Source organism: Periophthalmus magnuspinnatus, chromosome 24, assembly GCF_009829125.3.
Source record: "Periophthalmus magnuspinnatus isolate fPerMag1 chromosome 24, fPerMag1.2.pri, whole genome shotgun sequence".
Taxonomy (NCBI): domain Eukaryota; kingdom Metazoa; phylum Chordata; class Actinopteri; order Gobiiformes; family Gobiidae; genus Periophthalmus; species Periophthalmus magnuspinnatus.
The window spans coordinates 11,547,862-11,571,296 of record NC_047149.1 but is presented as its reverse complement, the minus strand read 5'-3'; the positions used below and the strand labels follow the sequence as shown (position 1 = coordinate 11,571,296).

The 23,435-nt window shown below is 40.5% G+C and overlaps 3 protein-coding genes across 3 annotated transcripts; all 3 read left to right on the top strand.

Moving 5' to 3' along the window:
* The first annotated feature begins 11,893 nt into the window (after positions 1-11,893).
* Positions 11,894-14,664, top strand: LOC117392619 (signal recognition particle 9 kDa protein-like). Its single transcript, XM_033990728.2, has 3 exons — positions 11,894-12,075; positions 13,421-13,489; positions 14,265-14,664. Exons 1-3 carry the CDS (start codon positions 12,004-12,006, stop codon positions 14,379-14,381), a joined length of 258 nt encoding a protein of 85 aa, XP_033846619.1. The 5' UTR covers positions 11,894-12,003; the 3' UTR covers positions 14,382-14,664.
* Positions 14,665-15,411: 747 nt separating this feature from the next.
* Positions 15,412-19,744, top strand: LOC117392614 (epoxide hydrolase 1-like). Its single transcript, XM_033990723.2, has 9 exons — positions 15,412-15,477; positions 16,024-16,238; positions 16,393-16,573; positions 16,640-16,858; positions 17,298-17,427; positions 17,501-17,715; positions 18,238-18,346; positions 18,601-18,723; positions 18,786-19,744. The coding sequence occupies exons 2-9, from the start codon at positions 16,053-16,055 to the stop codon at positions 18,997-18,999; spliced, it is 1,377 nt and encodes a 458-aa protein (XP_033846614.1). The 5' UTR covers positions 15,412-15,477; positions 16,024-16,052; the 3' UTR covers positions 19,000-19,744.
* Positions 19,745-19,940: 196 nt separating this feature from the next.
* Positions 19,941-22,263, top strand: LOC117392618 (transcription factor 23-like). The gene is made up of 4 exons (XM_033990726.2): positions 19,941-20,626; positions 20,915-21,034; positions 21,359-21,523; positions 21,779-22,263. The coding sequence occupies exons 1-4, from the start codon at positions 20,504-20,506 to the stop codon at positions 21,875-21,877; spliced, it is 507 nt and encodes a 168-aa protein (XP_033846617.1). The 5' UTR covers positions 19,941-20,503; the 3' UTR covers positions 21,878-22,263.
* Positions 22,264-23,435: the final 1,172 nt, after the last annotated feature.

The window sequence follows — 23,435 nt, the reverse complement described above, 5'->3', positions numbered from 1 at the left end:
TCTCTCAGATTAAATTGATTTGACAACCAGATACTGTTTAATGTAACACTATCAAAGCATTCCCCCCCTTTTACGTTAGAATGGATTAGTCCATGAGTGTGCTCTGAGTGGGAGGGGGTGATTCCAGTTGGATTTTTTGTTGCTCTTTGTGAGGCGTGGAGATGCCTGTTGTGGTGAGGTGGGATATCTCTTGACTGCACTTTTCTAGCTTTATTTTCACTTATGACACAGTTACCCATCAAGTCTGTTCACAGAATCACAGGATCAGTTCTGGTCCACGTGACATATTAATTGGGTGTATTCACACATAAATGATTCGCCCCCCAAAATTTAGTTGTTTGTGAATATTAATTGTCTGTACCTACATAATAACCGGACCGGGATGTAGGGAGATGACAAGCTGCTAAACCTTACCCACAGAAAAGTCCCACTGAAAGAATAAGTCCAGACTGAAACGATCACTTAAGCCACTTAATAATATACTTAATTATAATTTATTTCAGGGTCAGCCTGACCCTGATTTGAACATAATAAAGTGCCTGGTTTTGAATTTATTAGGCTATTCGTTTACCAAAACCATATTCTAACCAATCTCTGTGAGTAGACCTGTTACTTTAAGCTCTAATGCACATAAAGAAGTATTGTACCAGAAAAAAATATATAATTACTTTCAGGGGGGGGATTAAGTTAGAGTTTTTTTTGGTGCATATTACATATATGTCTACTAATTGCGCTGTGGGAGAAGAGCAGGGTGTGAGTCAATAAAATGTCAAAAGCAGAGTGGAAGAGCTGTCGGATGCACACAAATGTGCAATGACTGAGCGCACTCCCAGGTTCCACTACACCCACAGTACAGCCTGTTGCCTGGATACCCTTTGCACCAGCCATACTGAAGTAACCGTAGTGAGGAAGCCATGGGAAAGGCAGCGTTTGCTGAGTCTGGAAGATGTGTATGAGCGGAACACCATGATCTCGCTTTGCTGAGGATGTGGTGGAGGAGGGGTAGGCTTGGATCATGAATACAGATTTACAGTAGAATATGCCGTTCAGCGTCATCCTCCAACAGAGATGTGCGCTGGCCTCCAAAATGGAAATACACCGGTATGTACCTGCTGTTACTTCAGGTCCTTCTCATTTAGCTCATCTCTGTTTTTTTTTCTCCAAACACAGAGCAGTCACAGCTGAAGTTTGGCAGGAGCAAGAGACGCATGCCAATACTGTGTTCCTTGGCATTGTCACCGAAAGGATTGGTAGAATAATGTTTTTTCTCTTCTGGTTCATGGATTGGGACAACAAGAATGTGCTTTTTCCCATATGAATAATTCTAATAGATTGAACTGTTCCACAATTGTGTTTTAAGAGAGTGTGACTTGACATAAACTTAATGGTTTTCAGAGTGGAAAAGGAAAACCCAAAATGGTGAACCCGACCCTTTCGATAAGAACCTTGAGCTCTCTGTATTAGCTCACCCCAAACCCCCATCTCCATTAAAATAAGTCTTAGAGAATGTTGTGATGTCATCTGAAACTAAACGGGGTTACTAAGAGTGTTTTCAGGTGCAAATGTGGTTGTACAGAGCAGAAAGGGCAAGCTGCCTGTGTCCCTGATCAGTGTCTGAAACCTATGACTTTTTTGAATACAAGGGTGTCAGAGCGTGTCTGGGGTGAGGGAAGTCTGGGAGTCCCTGCTTAGACTGCTGCCCCCGTGACCCGTCCCCAGATAAGCAAAGAAAATGGATGGATGTCAGAGCAGTGTAAAGACACACTCTTTATATATGATTATAAACTTTAAATAAATGAGCCTTTAAAGTAAGGGCAAACATTTTAAAAGCACCCATTGCACCAGTCAGGCACCGCCCTGAGTGCACTAGAATTATCTGACAAGAGGTAGAATAAAAGACGGACGTTAAATTGCCTGAAAGCTAAACACATTGATCTTATTGATTTTCAAATTGCTCCAAAAACATTTGAAGAATTTTAGATTAAAAACATGGACTTAGCTGTGACACTCATGTTGTGTAAGATGCTCGTCCATATCCTTTCAGTTTTATACAGTGAGCAGAAGATACTATCAACGTATGTTTTTATTATTGACACTGTTATAGTCCTGTGGAGTTAACCTCTACTGTCATTCAAAAGTTTTTCTCCTTTCCCCACAAGGGACATATCACACTTACTTAATGGGATCTGCAGCTTGCAGTTATGTGTTGCTTAAACAGGCTGGTATAGTGGGTCATGTGACTGCCTCGTTGTTCACTGTGCTTATATATTTGTGTCCAGACCCACTCTGCTCAAAGTGTTCACTGTGCTCTGTCTGCGTGTGTAAACATCAGGCGATCGAGGTGTGGCTCTCATCAAACCAAATCTATAGCACTTTTCATCCTCAGTCAAAGGCTTATGCCCAAGATACAACTAGTGCTTTCCATTCAAGTATTTTTTCAATTAAAATCAGTATGGAAACTAACAAAGTAAACAATTTCCATATAAAAATGGTATATATAGTTGCCACTGCTCTTTTATTGTGCAGCAGAATAATTAACCAGGAGCATAACGTTCAACAAGTCCATGATTATAGTGAGATTTTGGTGTGATATCACTAGCTTACATCTGTTTGCTTGTATTTGAACAGTGAACAGAGCATTTGCCAGGCGCGGGCTGCTGTCATGGTATATGACGATGCCAACAAGAAGTGGGTCCCTGCAGGAGGCTCCACTGGCTTCAGCAGAGTGCACATCTACCATCACACAGGAAACAACGCCTTTCGGGTGGTAGGACGCAAAATACAGGACCACCAGGTCAGTATCTGGCAACCTAACTACCCACGTTATATATATATATATATATATATATATATATATATATATACGTGGGTAGTTAGGTTGCCAGATACTGACCTGGTGGTCCTGTATTTTGCGTCCTACCACCCGAAAGGCGTTGTTTCCTGTGTGATGGTAGATGTGGCACTCTGCTGAAGCCAGTGGAGCCTCCTGCAGGGGACCCACTTCTTGTTGGCATCGTCATATACCATGACAGCAGCCCGCGCCTGGCAAATGCTCTGTTCACTGTTCAAATACAAGCAAACAGATGTAAGCTAGTGATATCACACCAAAATCTCACTATAATCATGGACTTGTTGAACGTTATGCTCCTGGTTAATTATTCTGCTGCACAATAAAAGAGCAGTGGCAACTATATATACCATTTTTATATGGAAATTGTTTACTTTGTTAGTTTCCAGTACTGATTTTAATTGAAAAAATACTTGAATGGAAAGCACTAGTTGTATCTTGGGCATAAGCCTTTGACTGAGGATGAAAAGTGCTATAGATTTGGTTTGATGAGAGCCACACCTCGATCGCCTGATGTTTACACACGCAGACAGAGCACAGTGAACACTTTGAGCAGAGTGGGTCTGGACACAAATATATAAGCACAGTGAACAACGAGGCAGTCACATGACCCACTATACCAGCCTGTTTAAGCAACACATAACTGCAAGCTGCAGATCCCATTAAGTAAGTGTGATATGTCCCTTGTGGGGAAAGGAGAAAAACTTTTGAACATGACAGTAGAGGTTAACTCCACAGGACTATAACAGTGTCAATAATAAAAACATACGTTGATAGTATCTTCTGCTCACTGTATAAAACTGAAAGGATATGGACGAGCATCTTACACAACATGAGTGTCACAGCTAAGTCCATGTTTTTAATCTAAAATTCTTCAAATGTTTTTGGAGCATTTGAAAATCAATAAGATCAATGTGTTTAGCTTCAGGCAATTTAACGTCCGTCTTTTATTCTACCTCTTGTCAGATAATTCTAGTGCACTCAGGGCGGTGCCTGACTGGTGCAATGGGTGCTTTTAAAATGTTTGCCCTTACTTTAAAGGCTCATTTATTTAAAGTTATAATCATATATAAAGAGTGTGTCTTTACACTGCTCTGACATCCATCCATTTTCTTTTGCTTATCTGGGGACGGGTCACGGGGGCAGCAGTCTAAGCAGGGACTCCCAGACTTCCCTCACCCCAGACACGCTCTGACACCCTTGTATTCAAAAAAGTCATAGGTTTCAGACACTGATCAGGGACACAGGCAGCTTGCCCTTTCTGCTCTGTACAACCACATTTGCACCTGAAAACACTCTTAGTAACCCCGTTTAGTTTCAGATGACATCACAACATTCTCTAAGACTTATTTTAATGGAGATGGGGGTTTGGGGTGAGCTAATACAGAGAGCTCAAGGTTCTTATCGAAAGGGTCGGGTTCACCATTTTGGGTTTTCCTTTTCCACTCTGAAAACCATTAAGTTTATGTCAAGTCACACTCTCTTAAAACACAATTGTGGAACAGTTCAATCTATTAGAATTATTCATATGGGAAAAAGCACATTCTTGTTGTCCCAATCCATGAACCAGAAGAGAAAAAAACAATTATTCTACCAATCCTTTCGGTGACAATGCCAAGGAACACAGTATTGGCATGCGTCTCTTGCTCCTGCCAAACTTCAGCTGTGACTGCTCTGTGTTTGGAGAAAAAAAAAACAGAGATGAGCTAAATGAGAAGGACTGAAGTAACAGCAGGTACATACCGGTGTATTTCCATTTTGGAGGCCAGCGCACATCTCTGTTGGAGGATGACGCTGAACGGCATATTCTACTGTAAATCTGTATTCATGATCCAAGCCTACCCCTCCTCCACCACATCCTCAGCAAAGCGAGATCATGGTGTTCCGCTCATACACATCTTCCAGACTCAGCAAACGCTGCCTTTCCCATGGCTTCCTCACTACGGTTACTTCAGTATGGCTGGTGCAAAGGGTATCCAGGCAACAGGCTGTACTGTGGGTGTAGTGGAACCTGGGAGTGCGCTCAGTCATTGCACATTTGTGTGCATCCGACAGCTCTTCCACTCTGCTTTTGACATTTTATTGACTCACACCCTGCTCTTCTCCCACAGCGCAATTAGTAGACATATATGTAATATGCACCAAAAAAAACTCTAACTTAATCCCCCCCCTGAAAGTAATTATATATTTTTTTCTGGTACAATACTTCTTTATGTGCATTAGAGCTTAAAGTAACAGGTCTACTCACAGAGATTGGTTAGAATATGGTTTTGGTAAAACGAATAGCCTAATAAATTCAAAACCAGGCACTTTATTATGTTCAAATCAGGGTCAGGCTGACCCTGAAATAAATTATAATTAAGTATATTATTAAGTGGCTTAAGTGATCGTTTCAGTCTGGACTTATTCTTTCAGTGGGACTTTTCTGTGGGTAAGGTTTAGCAGCTTGTCATCTCCCTACATCCCGGTCCGGTTATTATGTAGGTACAGACAATTAATATTCACAAACAACTAAATTTTGGGGGGCGAATCATTTATGTGTGAATACACCCAATTAATATGTCACGTGGACCAGAACTGATCCTGTGATTCTGTGAACAGACTTGATGGGTAACTGTGTCATAAGTGAAAATAAAGCTAGAAAAGTGCAGTCAAGAGATATCCCACCTCACCACACAGGCATCTCCACGCCTCACAAAGAGCAACAAAAAATCCAACTGGAATCACCCCCTCCCACTCAGAGCACACTCATGGACTAATCCATTCTAACGTAAAAGGGGGGAATGCTTTGATAGTGTTACATTAAACAGTATCTGGTTGTCAAATCAATTTAATCTGAGAGAATATCAAATGGGTCTGAGGCCTTGGCCATTGGTGGCCCTAAGGGGCAATTGGTTGGGGGCTCCTGCTGGTCGAGGGTCCTAGGCAGCTGCCTATCATAGACTGTATAAACCAGTGGATTAAGGATGTGTTAAGTTTTGATTTTTACCTCCTTGTGTTAACTTTCGTTTTGTGTACGTTTACATAACTTGTGCTATTAAGAACATAGCCTCGTGGATCAGACAAGAGACATTACTCTCCAATTAAGGGCTCAAATACCTCTTTCACCTCCGTTTATGAACCCCAAGTAAGTGTAACATTTGTTTGTAAATGTAGATGTAATTTTCTGTAAGTAATTTTTGTGTTTAGTAGTTAATTGTGTCTCTGCCACACAATTAAGCTTTGTAATGTGATGCTTGCATAATCTTTTCATGTTTATTTAATCTTGTATCATTCCTTTAGTTACTGTATACTACACTCAATAAGCAGTGTATCATTTATTACTGCTTTATTCACTGCTTGGTTATTGCATATGTATGCGTTATTTTATTGTATTTGATATCATATTTGAGTTTCTTAGAATGTAGCCTATGTATATTAGAAGAGTGATCTGATACAATTACAATTTTTTCAGCAATCTTTTGCAAACACATAAACCATACAACTGTTTTTGTAATGAAGACCTGCTGCCGATACAAATCCTCAAAATCCCCTCTCTGGAGCCTGAACCTCTGACAGGAATCTCATTTGTACTCTTGCAGTCTCTACCAGGTAGATTCTCTATAGTGAGCCGGATAAATATTGTGCCTCCACTACAATATTTATCTTGGAAAAAAAAAACTTTAGTGGTATAAAGCATTTTGAGTCACAAGGCCAGTGCACGTGTGGTCAAGGACCTGTCGGCATGATGCTGTGTTGGTCCAGGTGACCGTGTCCCATGAAACACCATCACAGCTGTGCTCTAGAATCTAGAGACTATCAAATGTTCAGATCACGTTACCGTCATGTGCACTGAAAGATGGCTCATCAGTGAAGATCAGATTACAGCCCAGACAACAAATGGACTAAAGGACAAATGAAAAGCACCAGGTTCACCCTTTGAGATGTTAGTCCTACTAACCATGCCACGGTGACACTTAGCAGACAGCACTGGTTCTACTAGCACCAGTGTGGGCTCCCATAGGCTAATATTCTTAATTGAAAGAAAAAAGTGTCCAAGAGATATTATAGTATTTGCCTCGGCAGTCACAGAACATCAACCATAACAGCGTTTGGCAATTAATTAGCTGAGCTCTCACAAGGAGACAAGTGGCATGAAGCCTCAGGCTCTGCTTATAAATTGATCATATTGACAGCACAATAACACAACTTTAATTTAATTCAGGGGTACTCCAACTATATATGTGTGAAAAGCTTTCCAAGATATTTCCAGCTAGATCCAAATGGGTCCTTTTTACATTGATGGAAGAAACCAAAACAGGCTTCCCATATGAGGCCCACCCAACAGGTCTTCAAACTCAACCTGGTCCAGAAATCAAACCTGGGTTGTGGTAAGCAGAGTGTGAAGTATTGTTTCACACCCCCAGTGAAAGAAAACAGATGCTTCCAAAAGCCAAGTGATCAACAACTGTCAAGCTTTAAGCACACACATTTTTGAGTTAATGCATTCATCCTCCAGTCACAGAAAACTTACGAGTCTCGAGTCATTTTGGCGCAGGAGTTTTTGCCACCTCCACCAGTACGGTAATCCTTTTCTGGACCCTTTGTTGTTGCTCTTGTGTTCCCCTAACGCAACAGTTTGCTGTATGCTTTCTGCTCAACTGTGAAGTTGACTTGATACAGAATTCAGACTGACAGTGACAGGGGTGACTGCCCCCCTCCCCCAGCCCATGACACACATGCACGGACACTCTGGAGCGGAGCAGCTGAGTGGGGGGATCGGGAAGGCATTGGGTCTCCAAAACAGGACTCCAAAATAGCTGTTGTGTACACAGGTCACAGAGGCACAGAGTGAATGATAGAGCAGATATATCCATGTTGTTCAAAGACAATTTGTCATTGCAGATTAACAGTATCATTGGATGTATCGTCACTGTTAGCAGTTAGCCGGTTGGAGCTGAGGCCAAACATAGCATTGGATGTGAATACTTTAGCAGACACTCATCCTCAAGTGGGAAAGGTTTCTAGTGAGCACTTAATGTAAGCATCCCCAGGTTCATCGATATTGCACCAGGGCTCAGTCTCTACAACTAATCAGCTGTTTTAATAGGAAAAATTAATGATTGCTCAGATGTACTGGAGGGACTGTGGAAGATGGAATTATGAACTTGTTAATAAAAAAAAAATGTGTACACTAAATGTTAAATGTAATGTGCTTTTTATAGTTTATTTGTAATACCATGATTCTTGAAATCTAAGGGCTTCATGTTGTATTTTGAGAGTGTTATACACAGACTGGACTTGGGAACATGCTCTGCATTTAGTCTTCAGGATTTGTTAGGGACACCTGACAATAATATCAGAGAGATAGCTGCTCTCTGAATGCGACACTGACACTTGCAGTGTGCATAGGAAGATTTTAGGAAATGTTTACTGGAATATCAAGACAACACAGGTCAAGTCATCTGTGGGCGGGTGTGAAGCTATACAGCTAGAGGCATCAGTTTACTAAAGCCCCAGGAGCGGCTGGCCCCAATCCAAGCTCAGATGTCAGCGACATAATCTATAAATAGGATAAGGCCAGGTCAGCTGCAAAATCATATCCATAGATGGAGCCCCTACAACTAACAAAGTGAAGAATTCATCATCATTATTTGAGAGAAAGTTGCTCCCAGACTCTTGCATGCATGCCTAATGGTAAAGACTACTTTTGCATCCAAAATCAAAGGAAATGATTCCTCAATTGGTTGATGGATTCAAATGTTTTTAATTAATAATGTGTAAGGTAAGGTTGTTTTAATGTACTTTAGAAGGTTCCCTGCATATTTAATCAATGCACATCCATTCCATTAATGGACCCAACAAAGTATTTTGAGTTCTGAAGAGGAAGAGGGATGGAGAAATACACAAACGTGTGAATACAACGTAACTCAAACTGATGAGGTAACTACAATAAAATAAGGTGAGCATATTATCTTAAATGTTTATGAATAACCCTGATGAACACACACCACTCTGCTAAACACTGTTTCTAACCTTGTTTGCCAATTCTTATTTCCCTTTTGAAAGTTATACAGTACAGTGAATGACAATATATTAGTTCCAATATTGTTAACAGCCATAAGACAAAAAAATATATTAATCATAGCACAAATTAATTGTGTGTGTAATTGAATAACAGAAATCTAAGGTCAAAGAGAACTCAAACCAAATCCCAACTCAAATCCATGGAATGGTGTTAACATTTTCTGAGCAAGAGCAGACATGATATTAGAAACATGTCAGGTCCAGTATGTCCAGAAAATTGTGAGTGTGTTTTTATACAGACCTTCACAATATCAGTTACATCACAGTTGTGTGTGAGCAAGTGGCCATTACATTACTGTGGTTTAAACCACCGTCTAGGACACAGATCAGTTCTACTGCACTCCACAGCATTATTGTCCGTCCAGTCATCCTGGTGTTCATCTCTTGGTGCTGGAAAGAGTAGGGCTCCATTGGTTTCCAGTTCCTTGGTCTTGCTTGGTTTGCCAGATTCTGTGCGTGAGACCACTGCACAAACTGCCTCATTCACATCCTGTACTGGCTAAGCTGTGCTCGCAGCACCTCATGCTGTCTGATGTCAGAGAACCTGCTCTGAAGTTGTGAGATGAGCACCAGTACTATGCAGCCAGGTTGTTGTCCATAGCACTGGCATCCTCTCCAGACCACAACTGAAAATGATGAGGAGCCAAGTCAGATGTGTAGCACAAATATCTTCAGGATGTGGGGGTCAACAAGGTGAATTGCCTTCATGTAGCCTACTCCTTCCAGCTTTCTTTTCACCTTGGTAATATTCAGACCTTCAGCAGGTTTGCTTAGAAAATCAGCATACTATAAAAATTATGACATTTTAACACATTAGGCTCCAAATAGAATTCTCAGTATATCCTCACACTGTACTTTTTGAAAGTTTGAAGTGGCCCATTGTTGGAATTGTTCATCATCAGTGAAAATGCTCAACATTATTCCTCAGTAGTTCAGTACTCCCTGGGCCTTAGACACATAACCACAGCTGCCCCACAGCTGGAATCAATTAGGGGCTTCTAAAAGGGAGAGGCGTGACAGCACAGGGAAACTCAATTCTTATAGAAGTAAACCATAGATCTACTAATGCACACATCTATGCAATTTACAAGGGCATTCTCTGAACTGGGGAAGGCCTGGCCGTTAGTTGTTGAAAAATAAAATTTAAAAAGTTACCGAGAGCTCTTTTGCTATGCTTTTTAAACGCTGGCTTTCTAACCAATATGCAAACTACAATGAGGGGGCAGAAGTGCAGTCATGGCACGGATATGCTGAATACTGGCCATCTCACAGCCAACGTCAGCCCAGTTCTAAAGCGGTGACAGCCGTGCAAAAGAAATGCATGAAACACATCATCGACAGAGAGAGAACCGACACAGTGGCCATCGCTGCGGCCACATTTAAGTGCAAGAGCTCGCTGTGGACGCTCACGGAGTAAGCGCTGTTGGCTGGAGGCATCGTGTCAGCTAAGGCCGTATCAGTGGTCAGTTCCTGGAGGACAGTTCAAGGCTTAACATGTCAAAAAGAGTCGCTTACCTCATGGCAGCGACCCGTCAGGACAAATGCTGCACTCTCTCCGTTCGGACTCGAGTTTGTAGTTCGGCTCACAAGCGGCCAGATGACTGTTGGTTTGTTGCTCCGTTGTGGGTTTGGGAGTTTGGAGGGGGGGGGAGAAAAAAAATGGGGGAAAAAAATGAGGAAAAAATCCCAAAAGTAAAGCAGTCACTGTTGGATCCTACATGTTCATGAGGGTTTAGCTCATCGAAAATAAAAGTCTGAAGACAGGACACCCCCACAGTTTCTCGGGTTCCTCTGACGCACAGGGGGAGCGTGATGCTTCGCAGTGCCGCTCTGCTGCCGCCTTCCGCTGCTACATGTGCTGCATTCAGGGACAGGGACCTCCCGTGTTCGTACTCAGGGAACGCTGGCGATGCAGCAACGACTTCACCACAATCTTTTACAATTATTATACACCTCCATCTCCACAGACCGGTGTCGATGATCCTCCTCTTAAGGGTCTCGTGTGTTTGTGATGCCCCGTCTACGGTTTGGTTACGCACCGTGGACTTTCTTCCCAAAGTCACTCAAATGCTGCACAAAATAAAGCCTTGACTTGACGCAGCTGTTGAACGCGCACGCACAATTGGAATCGCACGCGGAGTTGTGGGGTCCGCGCACGCAGGTTGTCCCTGACAACAGCAGCAACTCCTGCGTTAGTCTGAAGTTATATAATCAAACCTTGTAAAGGGGGATTGTGATAATTTATAAACTAGTTTCATTCATTTTGGACCAGGAGAGAATTTGAAGAATGGGTTGTTTCAAGCTTGCAAATGGCTAGGCCTAGATGGGATAGATATATCAGCAACAGGACTATGTTTAAGTAGGCATACACCATTGACAAGGGTCTTGAAGAACAAGAGGTGCACAACTTATTAAAAAGGCTTGCTTAATCACCCACAGGCTACTTTAATGAAGAGTATGTTAGGCCTGTCTCCGAACAAGCCAAAGTTGCTGCTATAATAAATAATACTGTCAGATATTGATATATTTAAAAATTCAAGAGTTTATGAGTAAAGTATGTTTGTTCAATCAAGGATCAATGATTTATTTAGTGTAACTGATGAGCCCAGAAGTTTCTTTCAGTTCTAATCTAAAACAGGAGGACTAGGGTGGCCACCAGTCCCTCTTTTGGTTGTCCTGTTCCTTGGCCCAACTAGAATGTCGAACTTTTTGCTTATAAGGTGGGTTTAACATAGACAACATAAAGATTATAATATTATAAACACTGCTTAGACTTGCCTTTTCTAAAGAGGTCTAGGCCTGCAGGTGGCCTGAAAAATGCGAGTCATACTGATTCAATCATTTTAAAGTAGCCTATTTTAGAGGGGATGGACTCTATATAGTACTTTTGCGATTCACACTCCAATCCAGGAGGTGGCAGAAACGCACTTTTTAACACTTTTTACCTCTCCAAAGTATTCTAAAAGGAGAAAGAGCTCGACGCTGATTGGTTGAGTGCACGTTGCTGCTGATGTGTTCTTCGGGAGCTAGGCTAGTCCTTTAGCCTGCTGTGAACGGCTTCTCCTCGGCCATCAGAGAACGGCTCCAAAATGCCTCATTTTCAAACATGGGAAGAGTTCGCCCGTGCAGCAGAAAAACTATATCTGACAGATCCGATGAAGGTATAATTTCTTTGTATTTCATTGTTGAATGTGTTGTTCGCCGCATGTAGCTCCAAGCTAGCTCTCGAGTCGAAATGAGTGAAGAGTTTGTGATCATGGTGAAGTTGTTTGGCTATTGGATATTTCACATATTCGCTCACACGGAAAGCAATACGTGATCTTGCCAAACAATAAACAGGGGACGCGGCTACAGTTTGCAAGGGGTGTCGACAAATGCTTATGTGTTATTTAGGGACCGTGGACAAATTGCCGTACTGGGACAAATTCCGCAAATGATAAATAAACGAATAAATAAAACAGACATAATACAGTTATTAAATCAATTAAAAATAAGACGAGCGATGTATAAGATCTTTTTTTAATTTAATTTTTTAATGAAAAATGTGTTTAGAAATCATAATATACACCTAGATAAACTGTTCAATAGCTTTTAAATTTGGGAACCCACTGACTCTAACCCAGGGGTGTCAAACACATTTTCACCGAGGGCCACATCCGCAAAATGGCTGCCCTCAAAGGGCCAGATGTAAAATAAATCTAACTACTTTTTAAAAACTATTTAACTGTTTCAGGTTACAAATATTGCATATGCATTTGCCTAGATGTAAAGATATTGCTGTGTAACTGCGTATTTCTTGATGAAATGACATTATAAGACCATCATACCTTTTAATTTACCCTGTCGAGGGCCACATAAAATGATGTGGAGGGCCGCATTTGGCCCCCGGGCCTTGAGTTTGACACGTGCTCTAACCTAATGCAGAATAATTCTGCATGATAAAGGGGATCGGGTACAGCAAGTGTTTTGTTTTTTGTTTTTTGTTTTTTTTTCTCACTTGCATTTTCTAGTTTATTAAATATTTTTACTGCAAAAATATAGGTTTTTCTTCAATATCTTTTTCGTTTTGTGACCAACTGACTCCAAACTAATATAGAATAGTTCTACATGATGAAGAGCATCAGGTACAGTATTTTCAAAAATATATTTTTTTCTGTAAATATTGAGGGTTTTCTTTAATAACTTTTAGTTTTGTGAACCACTGATTCTAAACGAATGCTGAATAGTTCTACACGATGAGGAGGACTGGAGATGGATGATGTTTGTCCTATGCATTTTCAATTAAAATATTTTAAAAACCTTTGAAAATCAGTAGCTTTTATTTTTTTTAATGCATATAACAAAAATCAATTGTTGTATCCGATCCTCATCATCATGTAGAATTATTTCAGTGGTTCACAGAGACAAAAAGTAGGTAGTTCTGTTCGTGTGAGCGAATATGTGAATATGTGAATATGAAATATCCAAACAACTTCACCATGGTTTGTTTGTGGTGTTTTTCTTCAGGTTCGAGTGGTTCTGAAATATCGACACTGCGATGGGAATCTTTGCATTAAAGTCACGGACAATGCAGTGGTGAGTGCCCACAGACAGAGCCAAGAGTCAAGAAATTTTTTAGAGCATGTGGGATGATGAATTTCTTTGTAAACTGGATTCCTAAACATGTGTAAATTCACTTAAGAGGGCCTTTGGCTGTTTATGATCTTGGAATTCTATCTTAAAATTTGAAAGGTAACAGCTGTAATTTCTACATCTTGCGTTTGATTATTTTGTTACCGCTGGATTTGTAATGCATTTGTAACTTCATTGGCAATCCAAGTTTTACTAGGATTTACAATCAAATTCAAAACATAAAGCTAACATACAATTTGCAGTATTGAAAATTCAGTGGAAACCATGTATTCCATTGTCTCCTTTTGCGTATTATCCCACTTAAAGCTGCCATCTGTAATTAGACTGACCGACGCACTCCTGTTGTATTCTCACACTTCTCCACTAGATTCTATTTATGTTACTTCTGTCTGATAATCTGCCAGATTTGGCCTAATTGAAGATCAAAGACCAGGTGATAAGTGAGAGGGGAGGAAGTAACAGGTTTCACATCTGGCATCTACTGATTAAAAAAAAAAATCTAACTTACAGGTAGTAGCTTTAAATTGTGCAAGATTTTTTACATTTTTCATAATGCAATGTCCCATCAAGTATCATATGGAATCCATAGAACTCTGTTGTGAATATCTTTATAAAATGAGTGTGTAATCAAATTCTATTAATTTAACTTTGTTCACTGAAATGTGGTTGAGCTGCTTATCCCAAACTGACTTTTTTTCTCTTTTTAATTAAAAAATAGTGTTTACAGTATAAAACGGACCAGGCTCAGGATGTAAAGAAGATCGAGAAGCTTCATGGAAAACTGATGAGATTGATGGTTTCCAAGGAAACTCATAGTGCCATGGAGACGGACTGAGATGCTCTGGTTCTGAAGGTCTGGACTCTGTTCAAATGGGGACTGAGGTCACTCCTCAGAGAACCCTAGTCATGTGGCCCACACTTTCTTTTTTGAACTTTTTAAAGTAATGCTGTCTTCTGAAACAGCTAAATTAATTCTTTATTGTGGTGGGTCATAAAAAAAGCTAGGGGACATTTTTTTAATGGACTTGTGCCACATGGAGAAATGTGGTGGCTGTTTATTTCAGAGATGAGCCCAATTTCTTTAACAGAGAAATGCATAAAATAAATGTTTTATCTCACGTCTGTTGCGAGGCTTTTGAGTTTACTTTGTGAGAAACTGCCATTGTGTCCTTGGGGAAGACCATAAACTATATGTATGAGTGGACGTATATAGCTAACACACTAGCCGCCGAACACTATCGGTGATGTCTTCCCCATAGACTGTATAAAGACGTGGAATAAGTGAGTGTGACAAGTATAAATGTTGTATGAGTGACATAATTTAGGACATTGTAAAGCAACAAGTTTGTCATAAACATCTCTCACTTATGACAAACTTGTCAAAATTTAATAAACAATTGCTTATTAGGATAATAGTGGTGATTTTCAGAGGTAAGTTTTCTCAGTGTAGTTTTTGGACACTGTACTTTTACTCCTGACTACAAAGGTTTTGGTTACTCTTCCCACTGTAATTAAGTCTACAAATGACAAAAACGTCATATTGACAACCATATAATTTGTGTTTCTTGCACAACTCCTTCAGATATGATTTAGTTTTAGTAATTTTTGTGGTCTGTTCTTTGACAATACCAGATTATGCATAATGTACATATTATAATAGGTTGTCCTTCCAATTAGCCCACGTTAATTTAAAAATAAAACTCAGATTAATACTCCCAGACAGTTACTTATACATGAGTCTTGAGTTGTTATTCTGTCCACGTCCTTTGGTTATGTTCTGGTAAAAAATGGTTTAAATATTACACATTCCTGATTTGTTGATCCTGTGCGCGCGGCGCGCTCTCGTGGCTAATACGTCACTCGGAGACTTTGGACTGACTTCGTGCAGAGTTGGACCGCCATAGGTTGATTGTAGCTGGAGCCGTATCTAGGTAAGCCACTGCCGTGTGTTCTATACCTGTTTTTTTTGTCACTTCAAGGTAGTTGTCGGACTGCGCCCTAAATCTATGATCGTGCAGCGGCCCTACTGTTTGCTAAGCAGGATTTTATAACAGGGTCTGAGCAAAAAGCATGCAGAGTACCCATAATTCAGTTGAATAGTGTGGTGTACCTGAGCCCCATACTGATCTGTGCGTTACCCGAACTCTAACGCGCCAAACCAAAGCCTGCTAAACAGTTGCTGCAACACGCCAGAGTTGGGGTCGGAGAATTCGATGAATATTAAAATGGTTATCCATTTATCAATTAACCACGATTTAAGAAATTATTACGGCCCAACAACTACGTTCCATTCCATTGCCAATATAAAATTTTATCTCAATATTTACTTTATATTAAATTGTTAATTGTTATAATAAATATTATAAATATTGGCATATCCATTTCCAGCAACAAAAATACTGTCATTGTGTTTTCTGAAGGTTTGTCAGTACTTATCTTTGATTACTTTAATCTTTTAAATCATTATATCGTAACAGAGGGTTGCCTTCCTCCATTTGCTGGCACCATGTTGTTGGAGGTCCTGCTGGCAGCACTTGTGGGAGCACTTCTTTTCCTTGTGGTGAATAAGTGGAGAAAGCCTGAAGTCCTGAAGACAGAGGATGGGTGGTGGGGATTTGGAGATGGACCTGATGGCCAGGAGGACACAACAATTCGACCTTTTCAACTAAGCACAAGTGATTCAGAGCTAGAGGTGTGTGTTCCGCCTGTTCATTAATGTATATCAACCCCTCTCATGGGTAAGGTAATCATGAGATCCTCAGAATTACAAAGCGTAGTAAATAGCCTGTTTTCCCACATCATTGTACAGGGTATTTATTACTTTCTCAAAAACGTATCCTTCACAGGATCTCCACAAGCGGCTGGACCAAACACGACCCGTGCCTTCACTCCACAACAGCCAGTTTCACTATGGCTTCAACTCTGAGCATCTGCAGAAAGTCATCTCATACTGGAGAAATGATTTTGACTGGAAGAAGCAGGTGGAGAAGATAAACCAGTTTCCTCATTTTACAACCAACATTGAAGGTTAGTGTAGCTCTATTGCCTTTATAAGTGAATCCAGACTAGTTAGATTGTGGTTTGTTGCGGCAGGTCTTGACGTCCACTATGTGCATGTGAAGCCTCCAGTGGTTCCAGAGGGCACAAGGGTGATTCCTCTCATCATGGTTCATGGCTGGCCTGGATCCTTCTATGAGTTCTATGGGATCATCCCACTATTAACCCAACCGTCCCAGCCTGGGCACTTTGTGTTCGAGGTGGTGTGCCCCTCCATTCCAGGATATGGCTTTTCTGAAGCACCACATCACAAAGGTTAGCTCAGTGTGTGATCAGTAGAAAGTCCTTGTGGAAGTTGCAGCAGTCCAAAGGGAGTCATCTCCAGCCTTTGTAAGGCCACATTTCTTTCTTCCATTGTAAAAACTGGACAAAAAGTTGTAGGAGTGAAGACATTTCGCTGCTCATCCAAGCCACTTCTTCAGCTGGTCAGATTGCTGGTGGACACATATTTATCTGAAGCGAGGAGCTAATGACACTAAAACTGGAAACAGCTACTGTTTCTGTATGTAACTAGGTCTATTTTGGCTTTTACTATGGATCAGACCTGGATCCATTTTTCCATTGTTAAATTGAGTATCTATACAGATTTTAGTCCACACAAGTAATACACACTCAGTGTTATGTATGTTAAACCTTTGCATCCCAAACTAATGCTTATTTTCATGTAGCTCTTTTTTCGATGTGTTTTGTGCAGGTTTCGATTCAGTGTGTGCAGCGCGCATCTTTCATAAACTCATGAAGCGCCTGGGCTTCAGTCACTTCTATGCTCAGGGAGGAGACTGGGGCTGGTTAGTCACCACCAACATGGCACAACTGGAACCAAGGTAAAAGTCCACTCCACCACACCCTTCTCAATATTTTTGACTCAAAATAATGAATAGACTCATTTTGTTTCAGGACAGTTACAGGCTTGCATTTGAACTTTGCCGCGCCCTCAAAGCCAGGGCTGCTGCTAACTCTCTCCATGCTACTGGGAAAATGCTTCCCTAAACTGTTCAGCTTCACTCCAATGGACTTGGAGCATCTTTACCCCGCTGCGGAGAAACTGGTGGTGGAGCCCCTTCTGGAAACGGGCTACATGCACATTCAGGCCACCAAGCCGGACACTGTGGGTAAGAATATTGAGCAAGCAACATAATGACTGAAAAACACATTAATGATTGACTGCAGCTGCTGGGGTGTAATTAAGAATAAATCAACATTAAAATTGTTTTCAGTAAATGCCATATTTGATTTGAGCATGTTTATCTTAATCTGGGGACACAGATGTTGATGAAATCTGAAACTGTACATGCCTTCCCTTTAATAGTACACAAAACTTTAATTGTCTCTTGTTAATATTCAATAAACAAGAACATGAAAATATAAATTAAATGAAAACATTAATCCTTTGACCAGTTTAGACTGGAATAAATTACCCTAATAAAATACTGTATTTAATTTGCATATGGTTGAATGAGTTGTTTGGGGTGTGTGAGGAGTGGGTCATTGCACCTACAATGCAGAGCCTGTATTGGACACAAATCTATTGTTGAATGTTATGAATGTGAATGGTATGTTACAATTCAAATTTTCCAGTGTTGGACCTCTCTGTAGTATGAATGTCTATATACTAAAGAGTCCTGTGTTTGAAGGACGGGCGCTCAATGACTCCCCCGTTGGATTGGCTGCCTACATTCTGGAAAAATTCTCCACTTGGACAAGCAAAGACTTCAGAAACCTGCAGGATGGAGGCCTTACCAGGTATAGTTTCTTTACCTTTTATTTACACAGAAATCTGTACTCAGTGCTTTATCCAAAAATCTAAAATATCAGGCAAATAAGCATTTACAACATACAATTAAAATATGATATTTTTGCTGAAGTAACAACAAATGTCCACTGCCAGTGATGCACAAAAGGGATTACTGATTGACAATAAGCAGCATTTGTTGAATCCTGTACTGTAAATTGTGACATTGGGTATCCTGATATTCTGGTTGTTTTTTCTGGGGCAGGAAGTTCTCTCTTGATGACCTGCTCACCAATGTCATGATCTACTGGACTGCAGGCTGCATCACCTCCTCCATGAGATTTTATAAAGAAAACTTAAACCAAGGTCTCAACAAGCCACATTCAAGGTGAGTGACATGAATTTGGAGGGGGTGGATTAATGGCACAAGACTCACTTGTTTCTCCTCAGAATCCCAGTGGTGGTTCCTACCGGTTTTGCTTGCTTCCCCAATGAGCTAATGCACACTCCAGAGCTGTGGGTCAGGCAAAAGTATCGGCGTCTGGTGAGCTTCACTCCCATGCCTCGAGGTGGACACTTTGCAGCAATGGAGGAGCCGCAATTGATGGCCGAAGATATCAAAAAGTTTATCAAACTAGTGGAGAGTCAGATTAAGAACAGGTGAATTTAGACTAGGAATAGAAAGGATGCCAAAATATTTGATTCTACTTTTGTAGAAACCCAGTGGCTACTAACTGAACATCATTTGGTTCAGTTGTATATGCTTTGCTTATTGAGTTAATGGAAGAAAATTATCTTATATTTCTTTACTGACTTAATTGTGTAAGGGTACAGCTAAATATCTAAACAAAAGCTTTGACTACTTATCTTAAGAAAAGTCACACTGTACATTGTGCAGCATGTGATCAATAAAGGAGATTGTCCTGACAAACCAATGCTGGTTCAGACATAAGCTGATTTTAATGGGCCAAATGACGTGAAGGATAACGCAACATTTTGAAAGCCTTTTCACCCTCTTTTCACTTTGAGATTAACTGCTCAAATGCTGCTTCGGCTCTTGGCCAAACAAAATGTGCCACAAAGAATAATGACACAGTCTGGTTGTACCAAAGCTTTTGAATAGCTCACTTGCTTCACTTTCTAAAGTCTGTTTAATCAAATGTCAAGCAATCCTTCTGGTGCGTTTTTCACTTCCATATGCAGTAGCTTCAAGCGTACACTAGGTGGCTTACCAGGCTTTTTGCACAAAGTCATCATATTTAAATTTTAGCTCCTTTGTTAACTCACTTTCTGTTTGTAATCTGAAATTGTTAAAGAGGGAGTAATTAAAATAATACTTCCTTTAAAGTAATTAGTAGTCAACTTTTTTGGTATCTTTCCCCCATATTGACTATAAAACATCGCAATTCAGATTTGATTATTTGTCAATTAAAACTTTTAATCAAACACAAAGGTTAATCAATTTCAAAAATATTAACATATAATGGATAAAGCTTTTATATGTATTCAGTAGTACTGTTGATATTGTATTTTTTAATTAATTATTTTTATTTTTTTTAGAAAGGTTTTGTTACTATGGGATTTTTTGTGGTTTGACCCAGATGTTAGTTTAGTAAACAATGTAGTCATTTGTATATCATTATTATTATGTTTCCAACCAATAATTGAAAGTCTATAATTACCTCATTTCAAGGGCAGTTGCATCTATTTAGTGCCTCTGTGTCACACTGCCCCAAACTTCTATTCCCACTTGGTCCAGATGTTAGCTGAGCTACATGTTTCCCAAGCCCCCCAGTGCCCCGAGACAACCCACCCCCCACCCCCACCCCCAGGGCCGACTTGCTGTTTGCTCCTCTTGGCAGCCGTGAAGCCAGGGAGGATGGGGACGCCGGTGCAGGGAGATAAGGACCCCTCATTACCTCACCCGATAAGGTAACATGCACAGACGCAGTTAGATGGGCTCTGCAGATGAGCTGGTGGGACACACTCTGATCAGGTGCTACTTAGCTAAATTATTTTTACTTTTTATTTGTAAAAGCAGTTTATTTTTTAGCATCAAAACTCCGCTCTAATCTATTTTCTGAAACATGCACTCTTCAGACTTGGGGATATAAAACTCTTCACGTTTAAGGCCGTGGTGATCTGGAGCCAGCCTTTGGAGCGTGCGGATGGCGGTGAATCCTCTGGAAGCGCTCATGTCTGTGCAGCATCGACTCGGCTGTGGTCCCATCATGGACTCACAAAGGCAGGAGAGTGCAGGCAACAGCCCAGCCCCGCGCCCAAAGACACGGGTGAGCTATGAATTTTGCAAATGCAGAACCATTTGTCATGTCTTTTCATATACAAGTCACATAAATGAGCCACAAGCCTCTAAAATATACCCACACAAATCAAGATTATTGAAATGTATTATTAATTATACTTTACTTAATACTTTACTAATATAACTAGAACTATTAATATTACTATAAGCTGTCATTTTTTTTAATCTTTTAGATTTGATGTTGTGGTTGTAGGTAGACAGATTATGTGCCATAATTTGCAATGATTTTTAACCGTAAAAATGTGTGTTTCTTCAGCAGGGGCAATCTGGCTCAGTGTCACTGCCTCGGGCCCAGAGAAGTCAGCACTCTCCAGAAAATGCAGCCCGAGAAAGGAGCCGTGTGCGGAACCTCCGTCAAGCCTTCCACAGCCTGCAGGTCAGCCTACACTGTCAGCCACCCCCATGCTTAAGTGCCAGGATACACAGGGATTGTTCTGTCTGATGTACTAACAATACACTCGATGGCTTTTGGGACAGACGACGTAAAATCCGTTGCTTCTTTTGGAACACATCAACACTAAACCACAACATTTACTGGTATTTGTGCATCCTACAAACCCCTGACATTATATTATTTAAATGTTTGTATGAAAACAAAAAGTTATTGGTGGACATGTGCAGTTTGATAAATAGTTTGCCTGTAAAAAAAACTTTTATCCTGTTTTAAGCCTGCATAGAAAACTCACACTGTTGTATACAGGCAGCACTTCCCTCTGTGCCCCCGGACACCAAGCTCTCCAAACTTGACGTTCTGCTTCTAGCTACCAACTACATCGCTTATCTGACAGAGACCTTGGACCAGGAGGGGACCCAAGCAGAGCTTAACCTGCCCTCACGACCAGGCGGATACCTGCATCCAGTGAAGGTAAGAATGCCTAACAGCAGCCCAATCTTCTTCTTGAAATGCACTAGCAAAAAAAAATATAAAAGCAGAAACAACAGTCACAGAACAAGTGTGTCACTACTGGCAAATAAAAATAAAAAAACTATAGTGTCAAATTACCTTAGCTTTTTTAAAAACTTAAAGCACTACTTGCAAAATGATTTGGCCCACACAGACTTGCTATACGCCTCCGAGGCTGAAATTACATTGAGTGATTACCTGGTGTCTTTCACACAGAAGTGGCCCATGCGCTCTTTGCTGTACTGCGGCAGTGTGGGAGACCTGCTCTCTCAGGATGGCACAGTGGCCCCAGCCCCAGATGCACACAAAGAGTGAAGCACCCATCGCAGTTTCTCTGAATATTTCACTCTGCTCCATACACAATAAAGCAATTATGATGACCACATTATCATGGTAAAGACCTTTAAAATAATACTAGGAGACAATAGTAGACCATCCTGTCCTTCGGATTATCTGTACATGAAGTTCAAGTCTACAAGAACGGGAGCTTCGTGTCTTGCTAACATTAGGTTTTGTGTATAGTTTGTCACCATTTTTCATGGACCTCTTCTGGGCTGTTCACAACCCACAGGCTACAAATCACTGTATGCAAGAACACTGTGTAACTGTAGAAGGTGAGAATATGTACAATATCCAATTATTTATTCTTGCAGGTCACTTTTTGCATTTTTGTCAAATAAAAACAACTCTTTGTGTTTTAACAGGATTTGTGTTTGTGGTTAATAAATGGGCAAGGTTTATTATGAGAACACATCTGCTTGTTTTGTATTTTTTATCACACAACTTAAAAGAGTAAAACACTTGATATGAAATTCATGGAACACAAACTGACAAATTTGCTCATTGGCAATAAATCTGCTTTTCCAGAACAAGTCGAAGTCCAAGGCTATCCCTATAAATCCATAAGAGCAGGGGGTTATTTCCTGTGCTGACTCATTTGGAGTTGTTGGACTATTTATTATAAAGGTTATAAAAGGACAAGGGCCGTAGTTGTGAAGCAACTTTTTATTTATGTACAAAAATTATAGTTCTGTCAATATATAGCATAAAATACGTGTCGCAGAAAGAGTGGTAACAATTTGAATTTGCTCATTCAGTCTAGTGTTTCAGAATAATACACAAAAATCATATGCCAAATATCTAGAGTGAGATCTGGAAACGCTGTGTTCAAAGATTGGAATGGGCGATTGATGATTCTGATATGTTTATGTTCACCCGCCTGTTTGATGAAATGGAAGAGCATCTGCATACTTCCACTATCTGCACTCATTACGGAGAACATGGGGCCGATTTATGGTGCGCCCCCACACTCCCTGTGCATTCTGTTCTGGAGTTCCGCCCCCAGACACCAGACAACCCTCACCCAAATACACCAGACCCAACAACCCAAACACATAACCCACATTTTAAACTAGAGGCTTCCAGAAAGAATATATGATGTCGTGAGGGACAATGTTGTTTCTGTGTCCACAGCTGCCCAGGAACTGAGCTGTGGCGGCCATTCTGCTCCAGTTGCTTCTTTGAACAGAACAGAACACCACACCACTCTGTCACAGTGACACATTATTCACAAGTCATATTGAGTGAAGAGCTCACGTCCACTTTTAACAGTTAGGTTTTTACTAATACTGTTAATATTACTGTTTTTTCTCATTTTGCTAATAGTTTGGTGGTAGAAGTAGCCTACTCATATTTTTGTAAAGTAAAAGAACATGAAGGAGCAAAAATAATAACTCAAGTAAAGTATCAGTTCAAAACAGTATTGAACTGCCAATTGAAAAGTATACTTTTAAAAAGTAGCCTATTTCACACAGAAGTATGAACTTGTAAAATGTGATTATCTTTAATGATATTGTGCACATTTTTCTCCAAA